At 46.3% G+C, this 27,814-nt stretch overlaps 1 protein-coding gene across 3 annotated transcripts in view; it reads right to left on the minus strand.

The window, feature by feature from the left end:
- Positions 1–15,271: 15,271 nt before the first annotated feature.
- LOC135047440 (oocyte zinc finger protein XlCOF8.4-like) overlaps positions 15,272–27,814 on the minus strand; it is a 121,789-nt gene continuing 109,246 nt past the window's right edge. For 2 of the 3 annotated variants that reach the window (XM_063955448.1, XM_063955450.1), the window contains exon 7: positions 15,272–18,375. In XM_063955448.1, coding sequence (XP_063811518.1) covers positions 17,324–18,375 — 1,052 coding nt within the window. In that variant the 3' untranslated portion in view covers positions 15,272–17,323. The remainder of the gene's footprint in view (positions 18,376–27,814) is intronic. The other variant, XM_063955449.1, reaches the window with a different exon arrangement.

The following is a 27,814-nucleotide window of genomic DNA, read 5'->3' on the forward strand; positions in this document are numbered from 1 at the left end:
GTTTGTTTTAGTGGTATCTTATCTATATTTACAAGTGTCTTTCTAGACTTACCCTTACTGACTGTTATTCTCCTCCCTCCCTTTCCACCCCATCATGCTTAATACAGTTTTCCTCACTACTATCTCTATCTGACCTATTCAGACTTTCTACCCCCCCTGATGTTAGTATCCTCCCTTATGCTATGCACATTATTTTCTATATACCGTATTGCTGAGCCATATTCGTCATTAGGTAATAAATTGGGAATATCTTGGGCAATACCTGTGTCAGTATTTCCGGTGTCAATACCCATGCAAATACCCTTGCCATCTGATCTTACGCTCCCTCCTTCTCCACCCTCAAATTGTTCACTACCCCCATCCTTACTGCTCTCACTAATTAACCCGCAGCTTCTAGCTAAACCCTCCCCCGGGCTCCTAGTCTAAAAGCTCCTCCAACCTTCTAACCATCCAGCACCGCTGCCCCCTCCTCATTCATGTGCAATCCATAGCGACAAAGATGGCGCCTGACTGATAAGTCCGCCCAGTGTTCCAGGAACACAAACTCCTCCTTCCTACACCAGTCTCTAAGTCACACATTTACCTCTCTAATCTCCCTCTGCCTCCCTGGGCTAGCGTGTGGCACTGGTAATATTTTGGAGATTACCCTAGATGTCCTTGCCTTAAGTTTCTTGCCTAAGTCCCTATAGTCTTTCTTAAGGACATCACACCTACCACTAAGTTTGTCATTGGTGCCAACATGCACCAAGACCGCCGGGTCTTTACCAGCCCTTCCCAACAATCTATCTACCCTGTCCACGATGTGCCGTACCCGAGCACCCAGAAGACAGCAGACTGTACGGCGATCACAGTCACGGTAGTAGATTGCCCTGTCTTCCTGATAATAAAATCCCCTACCACCACAATCTGACTAGGTACCTCACTATCTTTTTCCCATCTGCACCGGAGGGACCGCTCCTCTGTCTCCTCCGGTTCCATCATTTCCTCACTGCCATCCTCAGAATCTTCATCCAATCAGGTGAATTTATTGGGGTTTGGCAGATCGGAGATGTCCTGTCTTCCCCTCCCCCTCTTCTTCCTTCTTACCATGACCCAGCTGTCTACCTGATCTTCCTCATCTACCAGTGATCCCCTCTGCAACTCCTCCACCATTTTATCTAAACTTTGCTCGAGATTGTGAATGCTCCTTAGTCGTGTAACGGTCCGCTCTACATCAGTTACCTGGGCTTCCAAGGCGGCCGTACGCTCACATCTCACACAGATGTACCCACACTCAGACTGTTGTGTCAGGTGCTCATACATCATGCACGACATGCATTGAGTGAGATTCCCAATTAGTGGTAACTCCCTGTTACCTTCAGAAAATCAAAAAGAGGGGGACAATCACTACATAAGGAATATATAAGGAACAATAACTAAAATAAAGGAATAAGGGACAATAAATAAAAATATAAATAAATGGATAGGATAAGGATAAATTTGGTACAAATACAGGGACTCAACAATAAAATGCAGTAATGGACAAATGAAGACAATCAGTTATACAACACAGTGAGAAAAGCTAATAGGGAAAGTTAATACTCATCTGCTCCCTGCTCCGCTGATCTGTGCACAGAAGTTTTTCTATCTGGCTGCAGGCTCCCTTCCCCACCGGCTGCTGGCTCCCTCTGGCCGCTGCTTCCTCCTGGCCACTGTCTCTCCCCGGCCGCTGGCTTCCCCCTTGCTGCTTCATCCTCGTGTGCGCACCCAATGTCACTTCCGGTTCCAGTCGCTCAATGCTCTATCAGTAATATGTTTCTCCTACTTACTTGAAATGTATTTGTAGTTGATTATGTGCTCATATTGCTTATTATACTAATGTATAACCTGTGATTGCTGAATTTATTATAATTCTGTCAGTTTTTCTGTCTATTCCGATCTTCAATGCTTGTACAAAGCAGGGTAGGGTCGGATTTTATGTCACTCTAACAAAATTTAAAGTGATTACAGTCACAAATTGTGTAGTACACTGTGCAAGTGTCTGATTATTTATCATGTCTAAGAGTGGCAAGGGTGAGGAAAATACACTCACAGCAGCACCAACACTCATATCATGTCTGTCAAAGCTGGGTTAACCTCTCAGGATCTGGTTCAGAAAAATTGTTTTAGCTTTCACCAAAGTCTCTTGAAAAATCCAAGGAGAACACAGGTGCAAGTTGAACCACCATGGGCTACCTTTGTACAGACATTATCCAGTATAGCTGAGCGGATAATTCCAACTTCTGTACCAGACATAGGTTACACTATTAACCCTTACATGCAGCATTCCACCTGAGGTTTATCAGCAGGGGAAGCAGCAGCCTCTCAACAAAAACAGGCTGAAAGGACAGTGGTAAGTAAAGCACATAGACATGAAACAATATCTTCACAGTCTACACATGCTTCAGATGAGGATTCGTTGGAGAATGAAGACTCATTACACTCTGTTTCTGCATACAAAGCTGAGGAGGAAGGTCTCGGCTCAGGGGACATATCTGAGTTAATTAAGGCAATGAAAGCCATTCTATCCTTAGAAGAATCAGCAGAGCCTGTGTTAAAATCCAAGTCACCTGTGTTTAAATGTCCCAATACAGTCAGGACTGAGTTTCCTGGGTCAGAACAGCAGAAGGAAATTATGGAAGAGGCTTGGGCTACTCCCAGTAAGAAATTTAGAATTCCAAGGAAATGGAATTCCAATTATCCTCTTCCCCTACAACCACTTTCTGCAACATCACAATGGGATCCCAAAGGGCCTTTAAGCCTTTGATATGAGACACTTTGAGACGAATATTCGAGGTGGGGATATAGATGGCAGTCTCCTTAGGTTTGAGAGCCAAATTATATTCCTAATGGGATGTCAACATCCAAGAGGTCTGAATGAAAACAACAGTTACTTACCTTTTTTGTGAGATTGAACGTACATCAGGAGAAAACATAATCCTGTTGTATACCATTATGAGATCCAGTGTGTATCCAGGAGTTTTTCCTTTTAAGTAAATGATTACCTGCCGGATACGTCCACCTACTCACAAGTAACCTCACCGCTGACCGCAAAGTTCCCACCATTAAAGATAATGGAGCGGCTATGTGCTATGCGCGTCTGACAGCTCAGACGCGCACAGCCAATCAGGAGAGTGCCACGACATGGCGCTCCCTGATTGGCTGAAAGGACCCTCTGTGACAGGAGTCACAGGGGTCTCAGAATTCGGGGAAAGGGGTCCCATGTGTAAACATGGGACCCCTTTCAGTGCGTGGTCCGGGTAAATGCGGTTTGTTTTTTTGCCAAGTACATGGATTACAAAAAAGAAGAGACCAGATGCTACACTGGATTTTGGTGAGTATAATTTTATTTTCAGGTACACCATGGATTCTACGTGGAGAAGGGGACCGAGGCTCGTGTGAACATAGGTAAGTATGTGTGTGTCGGTGTGCATGTATGTAATAAAGTTTTACTTTCACAGTGTGTGTGTACTGTTTTTATTTGGGTATTTTTTTTGTAGTAGAACTACAGGTACCAGCGGGCCCATTTCCCCCTCGCATGCTGGTACTTGTGGTTCTCCAAGTACCAGCTTGCGAGGGGAGGCTTGCTGGGACTTGTAGTTCTGCTACAAAAAACAATATTCTTTCTTTGTGTCAGTTGGCTATCAGCTTCCCATCCACAGCCCATGGATGGGGGGACAGCCTCAGGCTTCACCCCTGGCCCTTGGGTGGCTGGAGGGGGGACCCCTTGATTTAAGGGGTCCCCACTCCTCTGGGGTACTCCGGCCAGGGGTGACTAGTTGGGGACTTAATGCCACGGCCGCAGGGACCTATATAAAAGTGGCCCCCGGATGTGGCATTATCTCTCCAGCTAGTGGAGCCCGGTGCTGGTGTTAAAAATACGGGGGTCCCCTACATCTTTTGTCCCCCGTATTTTTTGCACCATGACCGGACGCAGAGCCCAGTGCTGGATCTAAAAATACGGGGGATCCCCTGTCAATTTTTCCCCCGTATTTTTACAACCAGGACCGACTCAAAGAGCCCGAGGCTGGTTATGCTTTGGAGGGGGGACCCCACACATTTTTTTCTTGATTTTAACCCATTCCCACTGAAAACCATGCTCTCTATTTTAGTCAGTTAAAAAAAAAAATATTCTTTTAAAAAATATATAAATAATACTTGTGGCTCCTAATAGACAAACCAGGTACATAATCCCTTCTAATATAAATAGATATGCTATTAGCAATAAAAAAACACACAAAAAAAAACATGTTTTTACATTTTTTATTAGATTCCGCCAGCAAAGTGAGGCGGAATGAAATTGACGAAATGACTGTCGAAAAGCACTGTTGTCAAATCGACATTCTTCAATTGAATATACTTTTGTTGAAAAGCCGCATTTTTACCACTGCAGACATGTCGAATTTAACAACTGTCGAATTTCAAAAAGTCGAATCTGAAACGTCCGTTTTTTTTGTCGAAAAGTACTGTATTGCATTGTCGAATTTAAAATACCCTGTTTTTTGACATTTGCGGCAATTTGACCACAATTACATATACCCCATCATTACAGTACTGCCAGCAGGAGAACTGCATAGCAACACTGTAACAAATGTGTTACACCGCAGCCTGCGCTCCCTCTGTGAAGGGAAGGATTTAAGCCGTATCAGCTACAATCAATGTCAGAGTATGTAGCAATTGGATAAGCACCAATGTATGTATAAATCGGCTACAGTGAGGTTCTTTTCAATCCACCTTTCAATAACATTTATATTTAAATTTTAATTCATTTATATTTAAACTATCTCACGATTTGAGTCATCCACAAATTAAATGATATGTTAAGAATGACTTATGAGCTGTTTATTTAAACAGTTCAGACAACAAATTAGGTTGAGAACCCCATAATGAGAAATGGTAATATACCCCAATATTAGGAGACTATAGATAACTCCTTGGCTGGATTAATCACTCAATACTGTAAAACACCATACATGAATGTGACAGTCACCCCTTGGTATATATAAAAAAATGGTATACCACAGGTATACCACAAGGGACTAATGATATATTATAATCCAATCCTAAGGGAAGAGATAGAACAGTAAATGTAATATTGTGACACATCCCACAATATTCTATTGAACATAGAACTGCATAGGTGGTACTACTTGTGTCAATTCATATATTAAGTGTGGGATTGTGGGATCATTACTCAAGGGGTTTGGACTTACAGTACATTAATACGACTAGAGGTTATATAACAATGATTACAGACATACTGTAAGGGATTTAGGACATATTGTGGGATCCAAATAACTTGCTCAATATTGTGATCTATCCCACAGTAATGTGTTGGACCTAGAATTGTATAGGTGCTATTACCTGAGATAGTTGATATACTACGATTGGGGATGATTAACATTAAAAGTTATATTTTTGTTATGCACACCAGTGCCTGCAGGAATGTACTGGTGTTTGAACAGAGAGGGATGCAAAACAAATGAACTCACAGACAGACTGGGAAATATGACATTACGTACACAGAAGGTGATAGGGTAACAAAATAAACACAAAGTGAACAGAGAAGCCCAGAGGCAAAGAAACTGGGTGTCTCCCTAGTATTAGGAATGCTCAGATGGAAAAAGCAAGATGTTGTGTTTTAATACGTAGAGAACCCGAAATGCTGTTGCTAAGGGCAACAGCAAAACCCTAAAGGGTTACCAACGGGTGTGGCAGTAAATTCCTTGGTCAGGGATGGAATAATAGACACAAAGAGAGTCTCCACAATCCTAATCCTCACTTGCAGGGCACAGGTTCAGCTTACTGCCACTAAACTGACATATGGACGCCCTGCACAGTGAGAGAGGATTAAGCAGGCAGGTCTGAGAGTACAGCCGCAAACCTGCTGGGTTAACAGAATAGCAAAAGAACCTCAGCAGGCTAAACGACTGACTCCAGCCTTACTGCTAGGTCTGGATTGGCAGAGTGTAGTACCAAATCCCCAGGCCTATTTGCAGTAAGCAACAACAAATACAAAGCTACACAGTACTGGCTAACTTTCAGGAACTGACTAACCAACAAAGATTCAGCAGCATCTGCTTAACCTGAGAAGAGGGTTTATAAAGCAGGTGCTGTCCACGCCCCACTCAGACCTCACAGACTGTGATCACAAAAACCAGCACCGGATCCCCTGCCGTGCACAGAGCCTGTAACCACTGCACAGCAAACGACCCGAACCGGAGTATCAGCTGCGCTCAGGTTACTCCGCTAGCACTTGTCTCCCGGTTGCCATGACAACGTGGCAGCACAGGGCAGGAGACCCTAACAGTACCCCCCCTCTGACGAGGGGTCAAAGAACCCCTACCACCGGGTTTATCGGGGAACTGCGAGAAGAAAGAGCGTATCAGTCTGGGGGTATGAAGATCACAACTCCTCCGGGCCATACCCCTTCCAGTGCACCAAAAATTACAGCCAACCCCGAACCATCTTGGATTCAAGAATCCTTTCAACAACAAACTCCCTCTGGCCACGTATCAGAAGAGGGGAAGGTCTTCCACTGGAAGAAGGATTACTAATCGCCCGTTTTAAAAGGGAACAATGAAATGTTTTATTGATACCCAAAGAACGGGGCAGATCTAACTGAAATGCCACCGGATTGATAATCCTGGTGATCTTATAAGGGCCAATGAACCGGGGGCCTAACTTATGAGATGGCTGTCTCAACTTCAAATTCTTGGTAGACAACCAGACGAAGTCTCCTAATTTGAAGCTGCAGCGTCTTTTCCGCTTATCAAAAACCCTTTTGGTCACTAATGACACAGACACAAGGGCTTTCTTCACTTTCCTCCAAATACCTCTAAGGACCGAAACCACAGAGGAACCACCAGGCGTGGAGTCCAGGGGGTCAAAAGAATTGGCCTTAGGATGATGCCCATACACACAAAGGAAGGGAGAGATCTCTGTAGCAGAGTGAGCCGCGTTGTTATAGGCAAACTCCGCCATGGACAGATGAGCAACCCAGTCAGTCTGACACTTGGAGACATAACACCTGAGGAACTGCTCCAAGGACTGGTTCACCCTTTCAGTCTGCCCATTAGACTGCGGATGGTAGCCTGACGACAAGCTGACAGAAATCTGGAGATCGAAACAAAATGCCCTCCAGAATTTGGCCACAAACTGGGATCCACGGTCAGAGACCACATCAAGTGCCAACCCATGGAGACGCACAACATGCAGCATAAATAATTCAGACAGGCATCTGGCCGATGGCAGCCCAACCAGTGGAACGAAGTGCGCCATCTTCGAAAACCTGTCAACGACAACCCAGATGGCTGTCATCCCCGAGGATTTGGGTAAGTCCACCACAAAATCCATTGAAATGTGGGTCCATGGCTTAGATGGAATAGAGAGTGGATGTAATGGGCCAACAGGAACCCCTCTGGGAGCCTTATTTCGGGCACAGATGTCACATGCCCGAACCCACTGATCCACATCCTTAGCCACCGAGGGCCACCACACCGCCCTAGATAGCAACTCCCGAGTTCTGGCAATACCCGGGTGACCTGCCGACTTCTTTGCATGGAATTCCAGGAACACTCACTGTCTTAACCTAGGAGGTACAAACAAAAGACCTACTGGAAGGTCTGGAGGAGCCTGCTCCTGTGCTCTAAGGACTAATGACAAGAGGTCCTGGGTAATGCCCACTTTAGTACATGATGGGGACACAATGGGCAACGGCTCCTCAGTAGTCTCCTGGATTGGAGCAAAACTCCACGAGAGCGCATCAGCCTTGATGTTTTTTGACCCAGGGCGATATGTTATCAAAAAATTAAAGCGAGCAAAAAACAAAGCCCATCGTGCCTGCCTGGCATTGAGACGCTTCGCTGACTTTAAATATGCCAAATTCTTATGGTCGGTGAGAATTGAGACCACAAACTTAGCCCCCTCAAGCCAGTGTCTCCACTCTTCGAGTGCATCCTTAATAGCCAACAATTCCCGGTTACCCACGTCATAATTCATCTCGGCAGGCGAAAATTTACGGGAAAAGTAAGCACAGGGATGAAGGCGATTATCAGACACTCCCATCTGAGAGAGCACTGCCCCAATACCCATCTCAGAGGCATCCACCTCCACCACAAAAGGACGCTCTCGATCTGGGTGTCGCAGCACCTTGGCCAAGACAAATGCCCTTTTGAGACGGGCAAAAGCCGCTTTGGCCTCACGAGACCAGTGAGCAACATCCGCCCCTTTCTTAGTGAGTGCCACCAAGGGCGCCACTATAGACGGAAATCCAGCGATAAATCGTCTATAAAAATTTGCAAAGCCCAGGAAACGCTGAAGCGCCTTCAAACTAGTGGGCTGCACCCAACCCAGGACTGCCTGTACCTTGGAACCCTCCATTTGGAAACCTTCTGGGGAGATAATATATCCTAGAAATGCGATTTGCTGAACTTCAAATTCGCACTTCTCCAGCTTCGCCCCAAGCCGGTGGTCTCTGAGTTTCTGGAGGACTAAGCGTACATGCTTCCGATGTTCCTCCAGGGAATGGGAGAAGATTAGGATGTCATCTAAGTATAGAACTAAGAATCTATCCATATATTCCCTGAGCACATCGTTCATGAAATCCTGGAAGACTGCCGGGGAATTACAGAGCCCAAAAGGCATCACCAAATATTCATAATGCCCTGAGTGGGTATTAAAGGCAGTCTTCCATTCATCCCCCTCTCTTATTCGGATTAGATTGTACGCACCGCGTAGGTCAATCTTAGAAAAAATGGTGGCAGTACGAAGCTGGTCAAACAAGACCGAAATGAGAGGCAGTGGGTATGAGTTTTTAATTGTGATACGGTTCAATTCCCTGAAGTCGATGCAGGGTCGCAACGAACCGTCCTTTTTACCCACAAAGAAGAACCCCGACCCAACTGGAGACTGTGAAGGTCTGATAAATCCCTTAGCCAAGTTCTCCTGAATGTACTCTGCCATAGCCTGAGTCTCAGGATGTGACAGGGAGTACAGCCTGCTCTTGGGAAGCTTAGCATTCGGCAACAAATCAATGACACAGTCATAGGGGCGATGGGGAGGTAGTACCTCTGCAACTTTTTTTGAGAACACGTCCGCAAAATCTGCATAACACCCTGGCAATCCTGGCAAACTTAGCTGCGAGAGCCTGACTGGAAGGCTCAAGCAACTCCTGAAACAATCAGTACCCCAACTAAGAATCTCCCCAGAGACCCAGTCAAATTGAGGATTGTGGGCCCTTAACCTGGGTAACCCCAACACCAATGGGGCAAAAGTACAGACAGTCACATAAAAGGACAATTTTTCAGAGTGTGTTGCTCCAATAAACAAAGAAATCTGGCTAGTGCAAGAGGTAATTTTACCCTGGGATAATGGTTCCCCGTTTAACCCACAAATCTCAATTTCCGACGCGAAGGGTACTAAGGGAACAGAGTGTTTCAGGGCGAATTGGCGGTCCATAAAAACCCCGTTGGCCCCACTGTCCACAAAGGCCTCAGTCTTGACAGTTTGACCGAGGATCTTCAAGGTCAACGGAATGATAAAAGTCTTCTTGGAAAATTCTGACTTCTGGCCTGACAGGATATTTCCCATCACCCTCAGGCCCTGAAGTTTTCCGGCTTTTCTGGGCATGATACTACCACATGACCCTTATTCCCACAGTACAAACACAACCCCTGCTGTCTCCTCTGCGTCTTCTCACGCGAGGAGAGGCGGGTAGCCCCAATCTGCATAGGCTCCTCGGAAAATTCCTCAGAGTCTGAGGTTCCCTTGGGAAAGAAGGAAACCTCGGTCTCCCTTTCAAGCCTACGCTCTCTCAGCCGTCTATCCACCCGGATGGATAACTGCATGAGCTGATCCAAGCTATCAGGCAAGGGATATTGTACCAGTTGGTCTTTTATCTGGTTAGAAAGACCTCTTCGGTACTGGTGTCTCAGGGCTGGGTCATTCCACTGGGTATCATGGGCCAACCTCCGAAACTCCATACAGTAAACCTCAACTGGCCTTCGCCCTTGCTTAAGGATCGAAATCTGAGCCTCGGCTGAGGCCGTCTTGTCAGGGTCATCATACAACATGCCCAGTGCCGTAAAAAAAGCATCAACACTTTTAAGCGATGGACAGTCAGGCTGCAACCCATATGCCCAGACCTGTGGGTCTCCTTGTAGCAAGGAAATCACTATGCCCACCCGCTGAATCTCCGACCCAGAAGACTGAGTCCTAAGCTGGAAAATATAGCTTGCAGCTCTCCTTGAAACAAAAGAACTGCGAGCGATCTCCAAAAAAACGATCCAGAAGATTTACTTTCGGCTCCTTAACCCCTGAATGTGCTGCTGCTTCGGGAGCTCCGCCAGCGGCCTGGGAGGTGTGCATTTTAATGGACAAATCATTAAATTGTCGAGTCAGGACCTGCACCTGATCGACCACCTGCTGCAACGTATTTTCAGGGGTATGCTCCATATTCCCACAAAATTTCAACAGGAGTATTGGGCTGCTGAATATGTTATGCACACCAGTGCCTGCAGGAATGTACTGGTGTTTGAACAGAGAGGGATGCAAAACAAATGAACTCACAGACAGACTGGGAAATATGACATTACGTACACAGAAGGTGATAGGGTAACAAAATAAACACAAAGTGAACAGAGAAGCCCAGAGGCTAAGAAACTGGGTGTCTCCCTAGTATTAGGAATGCTCAGATGGAAAAAGCAAGATGTTGTGTTTTAATACGTAGAGAACCCGAAATGCTGTTGCTAAGGGCAACAGCAAAACCCTAAAGGGTTACCAACGGGTGTGGCAGTAAACTCCTTGGTCAGAGATGGAATGATAGACACAAGGAGAGTCTCCACAATCCTAATTCTCACTTGCAGTGCACAGGTTCAGCTTACTGCCACTAAACTGACCCCTGACACCTAGCACAGTGAGACAGGATTAGACAGGCAAGTCTTAGAATACAGCCGCAAACTTGCTGAGTTCACAGAGTAGTAACAGAACCCCAGCAAGCTAAACGACTGACTCCAGTCTTACTGCTAGGTCCTGATTGGCAGAGTGTAGTACCAAATCCCCAGGCCTATTTGCAGTAAGCAACAACAAATACAAAGCTACACAGTACTGGCTAACTTTCAGGAACTGACTAACCAACAAAGATTCAGCAGCATCTGCTTAACCTGAGAAGAGGGTTTATAAAGCAGGTGCTGTCCACGCCCCACTCAGACCTCACAGACTGTGAGCACAAAAACCAGCACCGGATCCCCTGCCGTGCACAGACCCTGTAACCACTGCACAGCAAAAGACCGAACCGGAGTATCAGCTGCGCTCAGGTTACTCCGCTAGCACTTGTCTCCCGGTTGCCATGACGACGTGGCAGCACAGGGCAGGAGACCCTAACAATTTTATACAAATTAATAATCTTAGTGCGCCAACATAGAGACAATCTTCTCTTTCTTTCCTTTCCCTACACCATGAGCCATAATGGCTTAAGGAAAATAACGTAAACATATAGTATGTTCCCCACACTGACCATGGCATATGAAGATATAATGACACTAGGAATATGTACAAAATGATGTTTTGATAAGATACTGATGAATATGTACTTGAGCAGAAGAAGAAATATATCACTTATCAATTGAGACATGCCTACCAAAAGTATCTATTTATATCCCGTGGTTATAGAGCTAAAATACTATGATTTAGAATTCATTTACTGTAAAAAAATACCCTTACTGATATGCCTTTTGGCTTACTATATAGACTTGTGATAGACCTAGGAAGTTTTACTTTTATGGACTAGCTAAAAATATAAAGGCTACAAGCACCTCTATAGGACTCATTAATGAAGAACTGAGAGACATTAGAGAAGGTATGATTCAATATCAAGTAGCCATCCATTAGTTACTGCTCAGAGAAGGTAGCGGATGGGAACAATTTAGCAAGAAGAACCTCAACCTATAGCCAGGGTAAAGAAACCACATGTTCTGTCGCTACCTCTTCCATTTCTCTTATCTACACAAGTTTTCGGGAGGGTTGAGGCTTTTCGCATCGATACTCAGTGGACTAGTGCCAGCGATTGTATCCAGAGAACGGGTTTTCCTTATTCTATCTCACATCTCACACTACTCCACTCATCACCAGACAAATCATTTACACATGGTGAGTATTTGATTTATTATATGATAATTGTTTAGAGATTAAACAAAACAGTGGAATGTTGAAGTAACATCAAATATCCTGTATTGTCTCATTAATTGTGCTATGAGTCTTGATATTATAATGTTCCCTTAAACAGTGTTTTCTTTTAGTATAGAGTTACTATGCACAGAGTAATATTCTCCCACAACCCTTGAGCATCATTTGATTAGGTGTTTATGTGGCTAGTAGCAAGGCCTTTGTGTAGATAACGAGTGCTCAATGATATTGTATGAGACTTTGTGGCAGAACAAGAACATATCATGAAATATCTGATGGACCTTCACTTTAGACAACACGGTATTATGAACAAGAATGACCTTTATGACAACGAAGCCTATTAGAGAACCTAATAGTTATATATAGGAGATTCAAGATTCATGGACAAGTCTGCCATCTTATGGATAAAACCACTCTCTATAATTAGCTAATCTGACCATATTTGGCATTTCCCCTTATTGTTCATCAACCAATGTATCTCCATGATTTAATCTATATGTACGCCTTGTTTGTAAATAAGCTCTGAATAATTGTATAATGTTATGGTATAAATAATGTAAAGTCAGTGTTCTAAAGACACAGGCTCATTGATGAATTCTGTCTTGGTCCACGCTCCTCTGCGCAGAATATTGGGTGTGGTTCCCTCTTTGATAATAAATTCTATATGCTGAATATCATCACAATGGAGAACTCTCTATTATTATTATAATTCGGCTTTACCACCAGACTTGTTGTATTGGGACTGTTTACCATCTCCTTTTCCTTTTGTTTTCCCTTGAGACAGAAAGGGCTGAAAAGCCGGAATTTTAGGCTTGAATTTGTATGTGGAAGGAAACTGCACTTTTTTGGAGTCTGCTTCTGACTCCAAGATACTGGTTAATTCTTTACCAAAAAGAATATCTCCAGTAAAAGGTGAAGACTCCAAAACATTTTTGGATTCTGAATCAGCTTTCCATGTACATAGCCAAACCGCTCTGTGAGCTGCTACTGCTGAAGCTGATGCCTGAGAGGCAATATTACCCATATTCAAGGCTGCTTCTTCCATAAACATTGCAACCTGTTTGATATGTGCTACATGAGATTTTTGCTCTCTAGATGCAATTGAAAAATCCATTTCCAATGCATCAGCCCAGGCAGCCACTGCTTTTGCCAGCCAGGCTGAAGCTTTGATTGATCTTATGATTGCCCCAGACGGGGCAAAATATTTTTTGGCCAAAAACCATCAACTCTCCTATCCATGACACCATTTAATGATGTTGAAGGCAGAGGTAATGTGGATATTCCCACTAATAGAATTACATGCGTATATGCTTTGGGGGCCACCTCCCTGTTTAAACAGTCCTCAGCCAGAAGAGGATAACTGGAATTCCATTTCCTTGGAATTCTAAATTTCTTACTGGGTGTAACCAAAGCCTCTTCTATAAATTTCCTTCAGCTGTCCTGACCCAGGAAACTCAGTCCTGACTGTTTTGGGACATTTAAACACAGGTGACTTGGATTTTAACACAGGCTCTGCTGATTATTCTAAGGATAGAATGGCTTTCATCGCATTAATTAACTCAGATACGTCCACTGAGCTGAGACCTTCCGCCTCAGCTTCGTATGCAGAACCAGAGTGTAATGAGTCTTCATTCTCCAACGAATCCTCATCTGAAGCATGTGTAGACTGTAAAGATATTGTTTCATGTCTATGTGATTTACTTACCACTGTCCTTTCAGCCTGTTTTTGTTGTGAGGCTGCTGCTTCCCCTGCTGGATGTGATAAACCCCAGGTGGAATGCTGCATGTAAGGGTTAGTAGTGTAACCTAACCCTGGTACAGAAGTTGGAATTATCCGCCTAGCTACACTGGATATTGTCTATAAAAAGGTAGCCCATGGGGGTTCAACTTGCACCTGTGTCCTCCTTGGATTTGTCAAGACTTTGATGAGAGCTAAAACTATGTTTCTGAACCAGATCCTGAGAGGTTAGCCCAGCTTTGACAAACATGATGAGTATTGGTGCTGCTGTGAGTGTATTTTCCTCACCCTTGCCGCTCTTAGACATGATAAATAATCAGACACTTGCACAGTGTACTACACAATTTGTGACTGTAATCACTTAAAATTTTGTTAAAGTGACATAAAATCCGACCCTACCTTGCTTTGCACAAGCATTGAAGATCGGAATAGTCAGAAAAAAACTGACAGAATTTTAGTAAATTCAGCAGTCACAGGTTATACATTAGTATAATCAGCAATAGGAGCACATAGTCAACTACAAATACATTTCAAGTATGTTGGAGAAACCTATTACTGATAGAGCATCAAGCGACTGGAACCGGAAGTGACATTGGGCGCGCACACACAAGGACGCACACGAGGATGGAGCGACAAGGTGCTAGAGCCGTGAGCCGGGGGAGCCAGAAGCCGGCAGCAAGGGGGAAGCCAGCGGCCGGGGAGAGACAATAGTCAGGAGGAAGCAGTGGCCGGAGGGAGCCAGCAGCTGGTGGGGAAGGGAGCCTGCAGCCGGGGAGAACAACTTCTGTGCAGAGATCAGTGGAGCAGATAAGTATTAACTTTCCATATTAGCTTTTCCCACTGTGTTGTATAACTGATTGTCTTCCTTTGTCCATTACTGCATTTTATTGTTGAGTCCCTGTATTTGTACTAAATTTATCCTTATCCTATCCATTTATTTATATATATTTGTTTTTATTTGTTTATTGTCCCTTATTCCTTTATTTTATTTATTTATTATTTATTTGTCAGTGAGACAGTGTCTCTGGCACAGCTGTGTAATCATGATGTGGGTGTGTGTGCTGAGTAGTGAGTACTGCTAGCAGCAAGTCTCACAGCTTAACTGCAGTGTAGCAGTGTGGTGGGGTGGGGGAAGGGGGTTGCTACACCAATGAGTCAAGGAATGGAGGAGTGGTTGGATGGTACTCACACAGCAGGTGGTGAAAAGCTTAAAAATGAGGAGTGGTTGGAAGGTGAAGGAACTAGTAGGTTCAGAAGGGATTAGTGAGGGTAAGGACTCTCAAAGGAAATTGGAGTGGGATCCCACAGGTACCAAACTGGGTAAAGAGCAGCTTTTAGGAAGGAAATAGGTGAGCCAGTCCCTGTGGTTGACCCTTCTCTGCCTCATGTGGGGTGGATCCTTGGACTCTCCAGTTCCTCAGGAGGCTGTGGATTCTTCTTGCCCACTACCTGGTGGTTCTGTGGTCATCTCAGGCCATGAACCTCCCAGATGCCTGGCTTCCAGATAAACATGAAATGGTCATGGAGGTGGTCCTGGGCTCTGTGAAGGAGGAGGTGGAAAAGCAAAGGAAAGTTGTGTCCCTTCTGAAGGGGCAATGGTGGACATTGTGAATGGTGAAGGGAAGGTTTTTGTGGGTGAAGAGGGAGTTATGCCATATATCCCAGAAACATGGGTCCTCAGCCTATATGATGTGCCACCATTAATGTGACTTGTCTTGTCCGACCAAGCTTGATTTATGGGCTTTGTAATTTTTTTAAGCAGGATAAAGGCTGATTTTTTTTATTTCTGCAGTAGACTAGAATAAGCCCAGATAGTCCCACTTCCATTATACCACCTGAAGGTGACGGTCAGTGACCACCGTGCCATCACTTACCTGTATGCTTACACGAAACAGAATGATGGAACACTTACATGGTTTCTTTACATCTTCTGGGGTCCACTCCGAGATTAGACATTATGGCGTAATTACTCAGACGGGAATATAAAACAGAATAAAAAACAAAAGATTTAATGCAATAATTACATGCAAACAAAAGCTTTTATTATGAAATACAGGGGAGTATCCGCACCATATAGATGTAACATACAACAAACCACCGCAGATGGAACCCGGGTGACTCTAATGCACATGATAATGTACAGGGTATATATGGACAGGATCTTGTATCAGAAAACACTCAGCACTCCTTATCAAGATGAGTGTCTGCAACAAGTTAGGCAAACTAGAAGAAGTGAAAACACGTTCCAATGGCCGCCATATTGTCATGCAGCAATACAGATTGTGGAAACTGGTATTAGACACTCACATTTACATAAAGCACAAGATACAAAATAAACAGCAGAAAAAAGACCTAAGCATTTGGGATGTATTATTTAGGAAGTAAATAGAGGTACATTAATGAAAAGCGTGAGTAACAGTCATCAGTCTGCTTGTGAAGGTCTCTAGAGTGGAGGCCTCTTGGACTGTGCAAGGCAGTACGTTCCATGGTCAGGGCTGCAAAGCTAAAAGTTCAACCCTTAAATGAATGACAGGAGAATCTTGGTACTGCTGGTAACAGTCCATCTGTAGAAGCCAGCAAGCAGGGCAGTAAGGAGGCAGAAGCTGCTTCTAGTACCTTGGACCATGTAATATTGGGCTGGGAAGGTCAGTTAGCCAATTATGAAATAGATTTGTCATCTTACAGGCAGCCGGTGAAGGGAATAGAGAATGGGTGTTATGTGGCAGGAATGAGCTGGTTAGGTAACAGCTTGGCTGCTGCATTCTGTACTAGCTGCAAGCTCTGTAATTCTTTTGCTGGGTGACCCAGGTAGATGGCATTGCAGTAGTCTATGAACTTCTGAGGGAATCAAGTGCTTGATTCTGGCTATGGTCCACAGATGGAAGAATGAGGATTTGTATGTGGCAGATACCTGATGTCTGTGTCAGCCACATACCAGGACAACACAAAGATTCAGCACACGTTCAGTATTTTGCAATTCTGAACACCAAAGCATAAATCCAGATGGTTGGTAAAGCTGTAGTCTTGTCCTTTGTTCGGGAGCTTCTATTATGTTTCACAAAGACTGAGTCACAGCCAACTGGCATCATCCACCCATGGCGCTCAGCTAGACAACCATTTAGGATTGGTATTCGGTTCTCAGTACATGGTGCAAAAAGCAGGTCATCTGCATAGCAGTGGTAGACCAGGCCATGACGTCTGATTATATCACCCAGTGCTAGCATGTATATTTTATAAAGCATAAGAGATCGGATTCACCCTTGAGGAACATTGCACGACAGTGATAATTATACTCCAGAAGATTGAAATGGTTCTGTACTTTGGTAATGTCTAATATGTTCAACAAGAGCGGATTTATTTCTCTCACAGCATGAAAATGGCTTCTCATCTGTGAAATCGCTGATGTGTAACAAGTTGTGATTTCCATGCAAAACATTTCCCACACTCAGAACAGGAAAACGGCTTCTCACCTGTGTGACTTCTCTGATGTGTAACAAGATTTGATTTCTGTGTAAAACATTTCCCACACTCAGAACAGGAATACGGCCTCTCACCTGTGTGACTTCTCTGATGTGTAACAAGATCTGATTTCCGTGCAAAACATTTCTTACACGCAGAACAGGAAAACGGCTTCTCACCTGTGTGACTTCTCTGATGTATAACAAGATTTGATTTCTGTGCAAAACATTTCTTACACGCAGAACAGGAATATGGCTTCTCACCTGTGTGACTTCTCTGATGTACAACAAGATTTGATTTCTGTGCAAAACATTTCTTACACGCAGAACAGGAATACGGCTTCTCACCTGTGTGACTTCTCTGATGTGTAACAAGATTTGATTTCTGTGCAAAACATTTCCCACACTCAGAACAGGAACACGGCGTCTCACCTGTGTGACTTCTCTGATGTAAAACAAGATGTGATTTTGTTGCAAAACATTTCCCACACTCAGAACAGGAAAATGGCATCTCACCTGTGTGACTTCTCTGATGTATAACAAGATGTGATTTTTTTGCAAAACATCTCCTACACTCAGAACAGGAATATGGCTTCTCACCTGTGTGAGTTCTCTTATGTGTAACAAGATTTGATTTATATGTAAAACATTTCCCACACTCAGAACATGGAAATGGCTTCTTACCTGCCTTAGCTGGCTGATTGGTAATACGCTTTGTGTTCTGTGTAAAACATTTGGCATCTACAGAACAGGGAAACACTGTATCTACTGTCAGAGCTGTAACAGATGCACCAATATCAGAGTGATCAGGAGAACATTTCCCAGGATCAGAGGGATCAGCTGATAGAGCTGGATGTATAATTGGGGTAATGGGGTTAGCTCCTGGAGAATCCTGTCTACTGTCGTTATCGGTTATTTCAGAATCCAGGGATAACATTAGATGTCCTTCTGAGATGTTCCTGCTTGTGTGTCCATCTGCTGGAAATAAAATACATTAATATATAAAATGAGTAGACAAGACCCAGGGTGTTACAGGACACAATATATAATTCTATAACTGACATTTTTTACCTGAAATCATTGCTTTTATGTTTATTAAAAAACAAAAAAGCTAGGATGCTTAGACTGGAGCTTGATCAACACTGAACGCTCATGTGGGATTACTAGAGGTGACATGGACGCTCATGTGGGATTACTAGAGGTGACAAATGCAAAATCATGCACTTGGGTCTCAAAAATCCAAAGGCTAAATATAGTATTAATGGCGCTATACTGAAAACTACTGAGGAGGAAAGGGATCTAGGATTCACTATTTCAGATGACTTAAAGGCAGGTAAGCAATGTAACAAAGCAATGAGGAAGGCTAGTCAGATGCTTGGCTGCATTGGGAGAGGAATCAGCAGCAGAAAGAAAGAAGTAATAATGCCACTGCATAGGTCATTGGTACGGCCTCAGCTTGGAGGGGGAGAGCAGGAGTATAATAGGGGCTGATGGCTCCTGATGTATGAGATACACCAGAGTGTGTGGGGAGGAGACTGGTCAGGTCTCTGGGCTGGTAACACACAGTGACATGATGTGAGGGGGAGAGCAGGAGTATAATAGGGGATGATGTCTCCTGTTGTATGAGATACACCAGAGAGTGTGGGGAGGAGACTTTTCAGATCTCTGGGCTGGTAACACACAGTGACATGATGTGAGGGGGAGAGCAGGAGTATAATAGGTGCTGATGGCTCCTGATATATGAGATACACCAGAGAGTGTGGGGATAAGACTGGTCAGATCTCTGGGCTGGTAACACACAGTGACATGATGTGAGGGGGAGAGCAGGAGTATAATAGGGGCTGATGGCTGCTGATGTATGAGATACACCAGAGAGAGTGGGGAGGAGACTGGTCAGAACTCTGGGCTGGTAACACACAGTGACATGATGTGAGGGAGGAGCAGGAGTATAATAGGTGCTGATGGCTCCTGATGTATGAGATACACCAGAGAGTGTGGGGAGGAGACTGGTCAAATCTCTGGGCTGGTAACACACAGTGACATGATGTGAGGGGGAGAGCAGGAGTATAATAGAGGCTGATGGCTCCTGATGTATGAGATACACCAGAGAGTGTGGGGAGGAGACTTTTCAGATCTCTGGGCTGGTAACACACAGTGACATGATGTGAGGGGAGAGCAGGAGTATAATAGGGGCTGATGGCTCCTGATGTATGAGATACACTAGAGAGTGTGGGGAGGAGACTGGTCAGATCTCTGGGCTGGTAACACACAGTGACATCATGTGAGGGGGAGAGCAGGAGTATAATAGGGGCTGATGTCTCCTGATGTATGAGATACACCAGAGAGTGTGGGGAGGAGACTGGTCAGATCTCTGGGCTGGTAACACACAGTGACATGATGTGAGGGGAGAGCAGGAGTATAATAGGGGCTGATGGCTCATGATGTATGAGATACACCAGAGAGTGTGGGGAGGAGACTGGTCAGATCTCTGGGCTGGTAACACACAGTGACATGATGTGAGGGAGGAGCAGGAGTATAATAGGTGCTGATGGCTCCTGATGTATGAGATACACCAGAGAGTGTGGGGAGGAGACTGGTCAGATCTCTGGGCTGGTAACACACAGTGACATGATGTGAGGGAGGAGCAGGAGTATAATAGGTGCTGATGGCTCCTGATGTATGAGATACACCAGAGAGTGTGGGGAGGAGATTGGTCAGATCTCTGGGCTGGTAATACACAGTGACATGATGTGAGGGGAGAGCAGGAGTATAATAGGGGCTGATGGCTCCTGATATATGAGATACACCAGAGATAGTGGGGAGAAGACTGGTCAGATCTCTGGGCTAGTAACACACAGTGACATGATGTGATGGGGAGAGCAGGAGTATAATAGGGGCTGATGGCTGCTGATGTATGAGATACACCAGAGAGTGTGGGAAGGAGACTGGTCAGATCTCTGGGATGGTGACATACAGTGACATGATGTGAGGGGGAGAGCAGGAGTATAATAGGGGCTGATGGCTGCTGATGTATGAGATACACCAGAGAGTGTGGGGAGGAGACTGGTCAGATCTCTGGGCTGGTTACACACGGTGACATGATGTGAGGGGGAGAGCAGGAGTATAATAGGGGCTGATGGCTGCTGATGTATGAGATACACCAGAGAGAGTGGGGAGGAGACTGGTCGGAACTCTGGGCTGGTAACACACAGTGACATGATGTGAGGGGGAGAGCAGGAGTATAATAGGGGCTGATGGCTCCTGATGTATGAGATACACCAGAGTGTGTGGGGAGGAGACTGGTCAGGTCTCTGAGCTGGTAACACACAGTGACATGATGTGAGGGGGAGAGCAGGAGTATAATAGGGGCTGATGGCTCCTGATGTATGAGATACACCAGAGAGTGTGAGGAGGAGACTGGTCAGATCTCTGGGCTGGTGACACACAGTGACATGATGTGAGGGGAGAGCAGAAGTATAATAGGGGCTGATGGCTCCTGATGTATGATATACACCAGAGAGTGTGGGGAGGAGACTGGTCAGATCTCTGGGATGGTAACACACAGTGACATGATGTGAGGGGGAGAGCAGGAGTATAATAGGGGCTGATGGCTCCTCATATATGAGATACACCAGAGAGAGTGGGGAGAAGACTGGTCAGATCTCTGGGCTGGTAACACACAGTGACATAATGTGAGAGGGAGAGCAGGAGTATAATAGGGGCTGATGGCTGCTGATATATGAGATACACCAGAGAGAGTGGGGAGGAGACTGGTCAGAACTCTGGGCTGGTAACACACAGTGACATGATGTGAGGGAGGAGCAGGAGTATAATAGGGGCTGATGGCTCCTGATGTATGAGATACACCAGAGAGTGTGGGGGAGGAGACTGGTCAGATCTCTGGGCTGGTAACACACAGTGACATAATGTGAAGGGGAGAGCAGGAGTATAATAGGGGCTGATGTCTCCTGATGTATGAGATACACCAGAGAGTGTGGGGAGGAGACTGGTCAGATCTCAGGGCTGGTAACACACAGTGACATGATGTGAGGGGGAGAGCAGGAGTATAATAGGGGCTGATGGCTCATGATGTATGAGATACACCAGAGAGTGTGGGGAGGAGACTGGTCAGATCTCAGGGCTGGTAACACACAGTGACATGATGTGAAGGGGAGAGCAGAAGTATAATAGGGGCTGATGTCTCCTGATGTATGAGATACACCAGAGAGTGTGGGGAGGAGACTGGTCAGATCTCTGGGCTGGTAACACACAGTGACATGATGTGAGGGGGGGAGCAGGAGTATAATAGGGGCTGATGGCTCCTGATGTATGAGATACACCAGAGAGTGTGGGGAGGAGACTGGTCAGATCTCTGGGCTGGTAACACAAAGTGACATGATGTGAGGGAGGAGCAGGAGTATAATAGGTGCTGATGGCTCCTGATGTATGAGATACACCAGAGAGTGTGGGGAGGAGACTGGTCAGATCTCTGGGCTGGTAACACACAGTGACATGATGTGAGGGGAGAGCAGGAGTATAATAGGGGCTGATGGCTCCTGATATATGAGATACACCAGAGAGTGTGGGGAGGAGACTGGTCAGATCTCTGGGCTGGTAACACACAGTGACATGATGTGAGGGGGAGAGCAGGAGTATAATAAGGGCTGATGGCTCCTGATGTATGAGATACACCAGAGAGAGTGGGGAGGAGACTGGTCAGATCTCTGGGCTGGTAACACACAGTGACATGATGTGAGGGGGAGAGCAGGAGTATAATAGGGGCAGATGGCTCCTGATGTATGATATACACCAGAGAGTGTGGGGAGGAGACTGGTCAGATCTCTGGGCTGGCAATACACAGTGACATGATGTGAGGGGGAGAGCAGGAGTATAATAGGGGCTGATGGCTCCTGATATATGAGATACACCAGAGAGAGTGGGGAGAAGACTGGTCAGATCTCTGGGCTGGTAACACACAGTGACATGATGTGAGGGGGAGAGCAGGAGTATAATAGGGGCTGATGGCTGCTGATGTATGAGATACATCAGAGAGTGTGGGGAGGAGACTGGTCAGATCTCTGGGATGGTGACATACAGTGACATGATGTGAGGGGGAGAGCAGGAGTATAATAGGGGCTGATGGCTCCTGATGTATGAGATACACCAGAGAGTGTGGGGAGGAGACTGGTCAGATCTCTGAGCTGGTAACACACAGTGACATGATGTGAGGGGAGAGCAGGAGTATAATAGGGGCTGATGGCTCCTGATGTATGAGATACACCAGAGAGTGTGGGGAGGAGACTGGTCAGATCTCTGGGCTGGTAACACACAGTGACATGATGTGAGGGAGGAGCAGGAGTATAATAGGTGCTGATGGCTCCTGATGTATGAGATACACCAGAGAGTGTGGGGAGGAGACTGGTCAGATCTCTGGGCTGGTAACACACAGTGACATGATGTGAGGGGAGAGCAGGAGTATAATAGGGGCTGATGGCTCCTGATATATGAGATACACCAGAGAGTGTGGGGAGGAGACTGGTCAGATCTCTAGGATGGTAACACACAGTGACATGATGTGAGGGGGAGAGCAGGAGTATAATAGGGGCTGATGGCTCCTGATATATGAGATACACCAGAGAGAGTGGGGAGAAGACTGGTCAGATCTCTGGGCTGGTAACACACAGTGACATGATGTGAGGGGGAGAGCAGGAGTATAATAGGGGATGATGGCTGCTGATGTATGAGATACATCAGAGAGTGTGGGGAGGAGACTGGTCAGATCTCTGGGATGGTGACATACAGTGACATGATGTGAGGGGGAGAGCAGGAGTATAATAGGGGCTGATGGCTCCTGATGTATGAGATACACCAGAGAGTGTGGGGAGGAGACTGGTCAGATCTCTGGGCTGGTAACACACGGTGACATGATGTGAGGGGGAGAGCAGGAGTATAATAGGGGCTGATGGCTGCTGATGTATGAGATACACCAGAGAGAGTGGGGAGGAGACTGGTCAGAACTCTGGGCTGGTAACACACAGTGACATGATGTGAGGGGGAGAGCAGGAGTATAATAGGGGCTGATGGCTCCTGATGTATGAGATACACCAGAGAGTGTGGGGAGGAGACTGGTCAGATCTCTGGGCTGGTAAAACACAGTACATGATGTGAGGGGAGAGCAGAAGTATAATAGGGGCTGATGGCTCCTGATGTATGATATACACCAGAGAGTGTGGGGAGGAGACTGGTCAGATCTCTGGGATGGTAACACACAGTGACATGATGTGAGGGGGAGAGCAGAAGTATAATAGGGGCTGATGGCTCCTGATATATGAGATACACCAGAGAGTGTGGGGAGGAGACTGGTCAGATCTCTGGGATGGTAACACACAGTGACATGATGTGAGGAGGAGAGAAGGAGTATAATAGGGGCTGATGGCTTCTGATGTATGATATACACCAGAGAGTGTGGGGAGGAGACTGGTCAGATCTCTGGGCTGGTAACACACGGTGACATGATGTGAGGGGGAGAGCAGGAGTATAATAGGGGCTGATGGCTGCTGATGTATGAGATACACCAGAGAGAGTGGGGAGGAGACTGGTCAGATCTCTGGGCTGGTAACACACAGTGACATGATGTGAGGGGAGAGCAGGAGTATAATAGGGGCTGATGGCTCTTGATGTATGAGATACACCAGAGAGTGTGGAGAGGAGATTGGTCAGATCTCTGGGCTGGTAACACACAGTGAAATGATGTGAGGGGAGAGCAGGAGTATAATAGGGGCTGATGGCTCCTGATGTACGAGATACACCAGAGAGTGTGGGGAGGAGACTGGTCAGATCTCTGGGCTGGTAAAACACAGTGACATGATGTGAGGGGAGAGCAGAATAATAGGGGCTGATGGCTCCTGATGTATGATATACACCAGAGAGTGTGGGGAGGAGACTGGTCAGATCTCTGGGATGGTAACACACAGTGACATGATGTGAGGGGGAGAGCAGGAGTATAATAGGGGCCGATGGCTCCTGATATATGAGATACACCAGAGAGAGTGGGGAGAAGACTGGCCAGATCTCTGGGCTGGTAACACACAGTGACATGATGTGAGGGAGGAGCAGGAGTATAATAGGTGCTGATGGCTCCTGATGTATGAGATACACCAGAGAGTGTGGGGAGGAGACTGGTCAGATCTCTGGGCTGGTAACACACAGTGACATGATGTGAGGGGAGAGCAGGAGTATAATAGGAGCTGATGGCTCCTGATGTATGAGATACACCAGAGAGTGTGGGGAGGAGACTGGTCAGATCTCTGGGCTGGTAACACACAGTGAAATGATGTGAGGGGAGAGCAGGAGTATAATAGGGGCTGATGGCTCCTGATATATGAGATACACCAGAGAGTGTGGGGAGAAGACTGGTCAGATCTCTGGGCTGGTAACACACAGTGACATGATGTGAGGGGGAGAGCAGGAGTATAATAGGGGCTGATGGCTGCTGATGTATGAGATACACCAGAGAGTGTGGGGAGGAGACTGGTCAGATCTCTGGGATGGTGACATACAGTGACATGATGTGAGGGGGAGAGCAGGAGTATAATAGGGGCTGATGGCTCCTGATGTATGAGATACACCAGAGAGTGTGGGGAGGAGACTGGTCAGATCTCTGGGCTGGTAACACACGGTGACATGATGTGAGGGGGAGAGCAGGAGTATAATAGGGGCTGATGGCTGCTGATGTATGAGATACACCAGAGAGAGTGGGGAGGAGACTGGTCAGAACTCTGGGCTGGTAACACACAGTGACATGATGTGAGGGGGAGAGCAGGAGTATAATAGGGGCTGATGGCTCCTGATGTATGAGATACACCAGAGTGTGTGGGGAGGAGACTGGTCAGGTCTCTGGGCTGGTAACACACAGTGACATGATGTGAGGGGGAGAGCAGGAGTATAATAGGGGCTGATGGCTCCTGATGTATGAGATACACCAGAGAGAGTGGGGAGGAGACTGGTCAGAACTCTGGGCTGGTAACACACAGTGACATGATGTGAGGGGGAGAGCAGGAGTATAATAGGGGCTGATGGCTCCTGATGTATGAGATACACCAGAGTGTGTGAGGAGGAGACTGGTCAGGTCTCTGGGCTGGTAACACACAGTGACATGATGTGAGGGGGAGAGCAGGAGTATAATAGGGGCTGATGGCTCCTGATGTATGAGATACACCAGAGAGTGTGGGGAGGAGACTGGTCAGATCTCTGGGCTGGTAAAACAGAGTGACATGATGTGAGGGGAGAGCAGAAGTATATTAGGGGCTGATGGCTCCTGATGTATGATATACACCAGAGAGTGTGGGGAGGAGACTGGTCAGATCTCTGGGATGGTAACACACAGTGACATGATGTGAGGGGGAGAGCAGAAGTATAATAGGGGCTGATGGCTCCTGATATATGAGATACACCAGAGAGACTGGAGAGAAGACTGGTCAGATCTCTGGGCTGGTAACACACAGTGACATGATGTGAGGGGGAGAGCAGGAGTATAATAGGGGCTGATGGCTGCTGATGTATGAGATACACCAGAGAGAGTGGGGAGGAGACTGGTCAGATCTCTGGGCTGGTAACACACAGTGACATGATGTGAGGGGAGAGCAGGAGTATAATAAGGGCTGATGGCTCCTGATGTATGAGATACACCAGAGAGTGTGGAGAGGAGATTGGTCAGATCTCTGGGCTGGTAGCACACAGTGAAATGATGTGAGGGGAGAGCAGAAGTATAATAGGGGCTGATGGCTCCTGATGTATGATATACACCAGAGAGTGTGGGGAGGAGACTGGTCAGATCTCTGGGATGGTAACACACAGTGACATGATGTGAGGGGGAGAGCAGAAGTATAATAGGGGCTGATGGCTCCTGATATATGAGATACACCAGAGAGACTGGAGAGAAGACTGGTCAGATCTCTGGGCTGGTAACACACAGTGACATGATGTGAGGGGGAGAGCAGGAGTATAATAGGGGCTGATGGCTGCTGATGTATGAGATACACCAGAGAGAGTGGGGAGGAGACTGGCCAGATCTCTGGGCTGGTAACACACAGTGACATGATGTGAGGGACGAGCAGGAGTATAATAGGGGCTGATGGCTGCTGATGGATGAGATACACCAGAGAGTGTGGGGAGGAGACTGGTCAGATCTCTGGGCTGGTAAAACAGAGTGACATGATGTGAGGGGAGAGCAGAAGTATAATAGGGGCTGATGGCTGCTGATGTATGAGATACACCAGAGAGTGTGGGGAGGAGACTGGTCAGATCTCTGGGCTGGTAACACACAGTGACATGATGTGAGGGGGAGAGCAGGAGTATAATAAGGGCTGATGGCTCCTGATGTATGAGATACACCAGAGAGTGTGGGGAGGAGACTGGTCAGATCTCTGGGCTGGTAACACACAGTGACATGATGTGAGGGGGAGAGCAGAAGTATAATAGGGGCTGATGTCTCCTGATGTACGAGATACACCAGAGAGTGTGGGGAGGAGACTGGTCAGATCTCTGGGCTGGTAAAACACAGTGACATGATGTGAGGGGAGAGCAGAATAATAGGGGCTGATGGCTCCTGATGTATGATATACACCAGAGAGTGTGGGGAGGAGACTGGTCAGATCTCTGGGCTGGTAACACACAGTGACATGATGTGAGGGGGAGAGCAGGAGTATAATAGGGGCTGATGGCTGCTGATGTATGAGATACACCAGAGAGAGTGGGGAGGAGACTGGTCAGAACTCTGGGCTGGTAACACACAGTGACATGATGTGAGGGAGGAGCAGGAGTATAATAGGTGCTGATGGCTCCTGATGTATGAGATACACCAGAGAGTGTGGGGAGGAGACTGGTCAAATCTCTGGGCTGGTAACACACAGTGACATGATGTGAGGGGGAGAGCAGGAGTATAATAGAGGCTGATGGCTCCTGATGTATGAGATACACCAGAGAGTGTGGGGAGGAGACTTTTCAGATCTCTGGGCTGGTAACACACAGTGACATGATGTGAGGGGAGAGCAGGAGTATAATAGGGGCTGATGGCTCCTGATGTATGAGATACACTAGAGAGTGTGGGGAGGAGACTGGTCAGATCTCTGGGCTGGTAACACACAGTGACATCATGTGAGGGGGAGAGCAGGAGTATAATAGGGGCTGATGTCTCCTGATGTATGAGATACACCAGAGAGTGTGGGGAGGAGACTGGTCAGATCTCTGGGCTGGTAACACACAGTGACATGATGTGAGGGGAGAGCAGGAGTATAATAGGGGCTGATGGCTCATGATGTATGAGATACACCAGAGAGTGTGGGGAGGAGACTGGTCAGATCTCTGGGCTGGTAACACACAGTGACATGATGTGAGGGAGGAGCAGGAGTATAATAGG

Source organism: Pseudophryne corroboree, unplaced genomic scaffold, assembly GCF_028390025.1.
Source record: "Pseudophryne corroboree isolate aPseCor3 unplaced genomic scaffold, aPseCor3.hap2 scaffold_929, whole genome shotgun sequence".
In the NCBI taxonomy this organism is placed as follows: domain Eukaryota; kingdom Metazoa; phylum Chordata; class Amphibia; order Anura; family Myobatrachidae; genus Pseudophryne; species Pseudophryne corroboree.